The sequence below is a fragment of the Dipodomys spectabilis genome, unplaced genomic scaffold (assembly GCF_019054845.1).
Source record: "Dipodomys spectabilis isolate Male_0828 unplaced genomic scaffold, ASM1905484v1 ptg000137l, whole genome shotgun sequence".
Taxonomy (NCBI): Eukaryota; Metazoa; Chordata; class Mammalia; order Rodentia; family Heteromyidae; genus Dipodomys; species Dipodomys spectabilis.
The window spans coordinates 13,431,506-13,438,259 of NW_024870814.1; the positions used below are offsets into that span (position 1 = coordinate 13,431,506).

At 40.1% G+C, this 6,754-nt stretch overlaps 1 gene segment (V, D, J or C); it reads left to right on the plus strand.

The window, feature by feature from the left end:
- Positions 1 to 4,166: 4,166 nt before the first annotated feature.
- On the plus strand, positions 4,167 to 6,550 carry LOC122116846. The segment is given in 3 exon segments: positions 4,167 to 4,271; positions 6,064 to 6,163; positions 6,276 to 6,550. Coding segments are annotated over 3 exon segments (480 nt in total).
- The last annotated feature ends 204 nt before the right edge of the window (positions 6,551 to 6,754 follow it).

Here is a 6,754-nt window from a genome sequence, read left to right on the forward strand (position 1 = left end):
GTAATGATACTCAGCAAGAAATGTACCCATTATCTTACTCATGTACCTGTAACTCTTCTGTACAGTATCTCCCCTACGGTATAACCCCTACTTTCACTGTATTTGATGTTGGCATAATTGTGGCAGGGAAGGGAAAAAACAAATCATTTAAATAGGGATACAGATGGACCCATTGCGACAATGAGATGTACAAGTCATTATGTGAAAAAATGAACTTTGCAACTTTTACCGGGGGTGGGTGGGGTGGGGGAAAGTGGGGTGGGGGAAGGGGGGTGGAGGGTTGGGAGATGGGAAGGGATGGGAAGGGCCAACAAAGGAGGAGGCTACAATGCTTGATGAGAAATGTACTCATTACCTTGCCCATGTAATTGCAACACCTCAGTACAGTATTTTCACAATAAAAAAAAAGAAAAAAAGATGGGGGTGGGGAGGATGGGAAGGGATGGGAAGGGGAAACAAAGGAGGAGGCTACAATGCTTGATAAGAAATGTACTCATTATCTTGCCCGTGTAATTGTAACCCCTCTGTACAGTATGTTCACAATAAAATAAATAAATAAATATAATGCTATGTCACAAACCTGCCATTAGATGGCAACAAACTTCATAAAAACAAAGCCCACAGGTTTACATTAATTGAACTAAGCCAGGCCCAAAGAAACAGATCAAAAGCATTTGTTAGGAAATGGAAAAACTTGGAAAAAATTACAGTAAGTGAAGTAAGCCAGGCCCAAAGCAACACAGGTCTCATGGTTTTCCTTATTTGCAGTAACTAGTATATGTCTGAGTCAAGCAGAAAAGGTCAGACAAGTTGAGGTCAGAGGAAAGAACCCCAAGATAAGTATTCAAATGTTTTGTTTTTCTTTCATGCAATTTTTTCTAACATATTTATAAGATGATTTCTATGTTGCTTTGTATGTCCCTTCCCCACGGTATAACCCCTGCTTTCACTGTTCTTGATGTTGGTATAATTTGTGGAGGGGAAGGGTAAAAACAAATCGTTTAACTAGGGATACAAGTGGACCCATTTCAACAATAAGATGTACAAGTCGTTCTGTCGAAAAATGAACTTTACAACTTTTGTGGGGAGGAGGTTCTGGTGGGGGAAGGTGAAGGGAGTATGGGAAGAGATGGGAAGGGGAAACAAAGAGGAGGCAATAATGCTTGATAAGAAATGTACTCAGTATCTTGCCCATGTAATTGTAACTTCTCTGTATGTTATTTTCACAATAAAAAAAGCAGAAAAGGTCAAAAGCTACATACATATGACCATATAAGATGTTGTTAAGCGAAATGAACCCCAGGATAGGGACACATTTTTTTTCCTTTTCTTGCTATTGTTTCTAAAGTATTTATAATGTGTTATGTGAGTTTTTGTTTGTTTCTTTGTATGTTCCTCACCCACGGTATTACCCCTGTTTTCACTGTATTTGATTCCGGTGTCCTGCATCTTGTATATACACTTCTCTAATTTGGGGGAGGAGGGAAAAAGCAAAATGTTTAAATAGCGATACAGGTTGACCCATTCATTGTAACAATGAGATGTACAAGACACTATGTTGAAAACAAATTTTACAACTTTGGCGGGGGTGGGGATGTGGGGTGGGAGTGGGCGTAGGGGTATATTAGTTGTGGATCTGGGAGAGCAGGGATGGTAGGAGAAAAACAAAGGAGAAGGCAACAATGCTCTATAGGAAATGTACTAATTCCCTTGCTCATGTAGCTGCAAACTCTCTGTACAGTATTTTTACAATAAAAAATGTACAATAAAAAGAAAAGAAACCCAGGGAAAGCAGTAGTGATGCAGCCCCATTAACATGAGAAGCCTGAGGTGTAGATGCTCTCTGCCAGGCTCCCTGGCCAATGTGATACTGGGATTCTGTTCAAAATGGGCAGAGTCTTTCCATGAGCAAGTCCCTCAATATTTTCTATTTTACCTGATCCAGATTAAAAACACCTAGAAAATGATGATTCTACCACAAGAGTTCTTGGAATGGAGTTAGAACTATAGATAAGACTGGATTCAGATGTAATAGAACAAGACAGCCCTCTGAGATGCAACTGCCTTGTGTACAGTCAGCATGACTCCAGTTACATTTTATACACGTTTTACTTCTACTCCTTATGTTTCTAAGCAGAATACACAGAGCTAAAACAACACCCTTGGTTGCTGATTCTCAGATGAGTGGAAGAACACAGAGAAGGACCAGTCCCACAGAGTCAGGCAAACTCCAATCCTTCTAGTCTCTTGCAGTCTAATCTTGGGCTTATACTTTTGGTTGTGTTCAACTCCAGTACATTTTATGCATTTTTTTCCCCTGAATCTTAGGCACCGCCATGGGCAGAGCTTCTGGTTGACCCTCAAGTCTTCAGTCCCCACCATTCAGGAGACCAAATGCTTTCTCCACAACCCAGGGTCATAGCATAGCAGCTCCAGGTCGGTGCCATCTTGGCCTTACTCTGGTTTGAAGGCCCAGATAAAAATCAATGGAAAAATGACTTATACTGAAAGGATTCACCTTTCCCATGACAGCCATATCTTAGATTTGTCTTTTCAGCCAAGCTGTCTGAATCATATCCCCTCCCCTTCCACCTGAAAAAATGCACCCTGTAATTTCAGAGAAGAGAGCCTGATCCAGGCCAAATCTGACTCTGACATCAATGAGGAGTACAGATGCTGTTGAAACCTTGAAACCCCTCAGTCAATGTAAGATTTCTCTTCCACATGGCCATTACTTCAAGCTGCTTCCAATTGCCCCTTGACTTCACTCATTCTGCCTAACCTTTAAAGGGCATCTAGTTTTAAGAGGAATGTGAAATTTCCCCTTTAGGAAGATTGGAGGAGATTTGGTTGTTCTTCCCACGCTTTTCTCCTGAATGACACATGTTGACCTGTTGAGTTTTCCCCTTTCTGGTCTTTTTCCTTCTCTTACACACATCTATTCTATTTATTCTAGTGTCTAAAAATAGGTACTTAAACTTGTAGGCCACATTTTTTCAATGATCTCACATTCCCAGCTCTGATTCTTATCACATCATGCCTTGCCCTTTTCACTGTCACTTCCTTTCTCTGGCATTTCTTACTCAACAGTATAAGCGTTCTTGATATTATATCAGCCTCACGCAGATCGTTCAAGATAGTTTTCCAGTCTGAAAATGTGTAACCCAATAACATCTCCCAAGTTCTTTTGGCTTCATAGGGTAATATTGATAGGCTCAAGACTTGAACATGGATATCTATTGATGATTCCACGTTACATATATAACGGCCGTTATTGTGTCCTCCCAACTGTCTTTTCCTAATGCAGAAATAAAATCACAAGGTGGATTTTGAAATCAAGAGACCAGGAATAAATCTCAAACTTAGACCCTGGTACCTATGAGGTTTAAAGACTGTCACTGTCCTCTATCAGTGCTTTAAATGTGCACTTCATAGTGCATGTGAATTTCCTATAGGTTCTTCTGATTGTGTGACCCATAAAACAGAAATAATGGCTGCTTTATCCAATCCAAGAAATGTTTGTAAACAGAAATTAAACTTTTCTAGAATTTTCTGTTTTCAAATTATCAAAAAATAGGGTCAAAAATTCAGATAAGAATTGCCATCTAAATATAATACTTGGTTTAATGTGTTAGCATGGGTCTAATATTAAGAATTTCAACACAGTTCAGATATGTATTTCCAGCTCCATCAGTGGACAACATGATGGTGGAAAACTGATACTCAAGGTATATATCTATATTGCCAAGAGAGATGACGAGCGTCTGGGACAGTTCCCAGAATTCCTGAATTTCCTTGTCCTCCACTTTTATTGGGTACAAGATCACTTGTTAGGTTGGAGCAGTTTTATTCACAATCAAAGGGCATATTCCCAGAGTTAGGTAATAAGATATCAGAATATAGTGAAGTTTAAGCTTGCCAAAGAGCAGACATTCATTCTTTTTTTCTATAGGATAACAGTGTAATGTTCACATTCAGAATCCTTGTAAACAGGACAAGACTACACACAAACCATCAGTTTTTTGCTGGCATCAGTCTTTCTCCACATTCACCACTCAGTCACACTTTCTGGACTCAGTCAGAGCTCCCAAGAGGCTCTAGGGTCTTCAAACTTTATGATATATAGGATGCAGTGATAAGGGACAAAGAAAGTCAAGGAAGGGAAAATGGACTGTAAAGATTATACCACACGCTATATACTTCGTATTGCTGTTGATGACTGCAACTCAGCACCATGTGGAGATTTGGAGAACACTTTTGAGTTATTCTTGGTAAGATGAGGGGCTGAGATATGTATGCACCTCTTTTCTCATCAGCACTGAGGAAATTCGGAGGGCACTCATTCCTAACTCGGTGTTCTTTTGAGTGTATAAGCAGAGGTGTCCTCTCTTGTTTCAAGATGACATCAGGACACCGGATGGCTGTACAAATCAACACAAACATATTAAAGGACGATATCAACATACCAGCATTGCTGATAACCCAACTAAAAAGAGCATAGAACTTTACATTCTCCCTGCAAGGAGATTCTGGCTGGATTCTTTATAACCAGTTCCCATGAAAGTTTGGCATCTGGAAACACAGAAGGAAGATATTACTCAGGCACCAATGGTATAATCTGCTACTCATCATTAAGAAACTAGAGTGTCAGGGTCAAGAGTGTGGAAACTCAAGGCACAGACAAGCCCTGTTCCCATGGTGTTGAGCTAGGATAGAACATCCAAATTGAGGAATAGATGTGACTTTTTAATTTATTTGAATTTTTATTGCCTGTGGGGTTTGAATTCAGTGCATGGACACTGTCATAAACTCTTGCTCAAAAGTAGTGGTCTACCAGTGTGAACAACAGGTCCACATTTGATTTTCTGGTGGTTAATTAGAGATAAGACTCTTCAAACCATGACCCTCAGGTTTTAACCTCCTGAGTTGTTAGTGGTACAGGCATGAGCTTCCAACCCAGCTTTGGATGTGAAATTTGAGATAGTCAAATCTTTGTCCAACTTTGACCTGTATCCAAGATTCTGCTCAATGCTCACCTGCCTGCACTGGCTGGAAAAGAGAGCCAGTCTTTCTCCTAGAGATACCCACAGCAAAGCTGGTGTCTAGATCAGGTTGATGTCCTACTATTGCAGGTAGAAAAAACCCAAAAACATAAAACTAAACAAACAGAGGCATTTGTGGTGAATGGAAAGCAGGTGCATAGAGTATGGAGATATTTACTGAAGTGTACAAGTCTGACATAACTAATTAGACTTTCAGGGTGGTAACTGGAATCATCACAAATAACAACAGTTTATCATAACTCTGAGATTCCAAATTATGGAAAATATGTAGCCCATTCAGTATGGAACAGGAAATGTACTTACAGCACTGGAAAATGGTGGACTTCTAAGTGACTCACATTGGAACAGCATGCTGCTTCTCCTCATCATATAACTTCTTCTAAATAACTTCTTCCAATAAATTATCATCATTTCACTTACACACAGAAATGCTATTTTACACACATACACACTTTGCTAAGAAATATTTTTTATCAGTCAGAATTATTTGAGGAAGTGAAGTCTGTGCTTCACTTGGTAGAGTACAACAATTGAGTGAAAAAGCTTAGAGATAGCACACAGACCCCAAGCTAAAGCATCAGGATCAGCATAAAAATATAAAAATAACAATAAGGATACTATTTGAGAGTGAATTAAAAATCAAATAGTGCATACTCTAAGATTTCTTTGTGTAGTCCCTACAAGCAAGGATATGTTCATGCATTGCATCATACTGAGAGATAACTTAATCAATTTAATGCTTATATATCATGCATTACAATTATAATCATCAAAATATCTGCTTTAATAAAATGGCTTCAGAGAGAATAACATTGCCTGCCCTGGGACACCAGGGAAGCCTGCAGCCTGGGACACCTGCAACCCAAGACACCAGTAAAACACAGGGCCAATGTGGAATTGTTGCAGTGAGCCAGCCCTTTAGATGTGTCCAGTCCTGCCTAGTCTCTGCTGTTTGCATATGACCAGCACAGAGCACAATACTCTGAATATTTCTTCATAGATTGTTCACACCCTGTGTAGCAGTCAGACCCACTCAGCACACAGCATGGACATAAAGGTCCCTGCTCAGCTCCAGGGGCTCCTGATGCTCTGGCTCCCAGGTAAGGAAGGACATCAACAGAAATTTTATTCGTTCAGTGTGGTCAATTCAGTCTGGCTCTCTGTGAGTATTCATGAAACATGAATCATTATGCGCATTGTATTCCATGTCAGGTTTCAGATGTGACATCCAGATGACCCAGTGTCCATCTTCCCTGTCTGCATCTCCGGGAGACAGAGTCTCCATCAATTGCTGGGCCAGTCAAGACATTCACTCTAATTTAGCCTGGTATCAGCAGAAACCAGGGAAAACTCTCAAGCTCCTGATCTATGAAACATCCAGTTTGGAATCTAGGAACCCATCCATGTTCAGTGGCACTGGATCTGGAACAGAGTATTCTCTCACCATTAACAGCCTGCAGCCTGAAGATGTTGAAATTTATTACTGACTGCAGTATTATGATAACATTTCCAAAGTGATACAACCCATAATATAAATTTCCAGGAAAGCAGAAGTGAGAGGCCAGACTATCCAAGATGCTCCTTCTGGTGCCTCCATCTGCTGAGAGTGCTTCTCATATGGAGCCAGAATCTAAACCAAATAATTCTCTGCAATCTATGACTGTCCTTAGACCTAAAAGAAAAGACTTTGT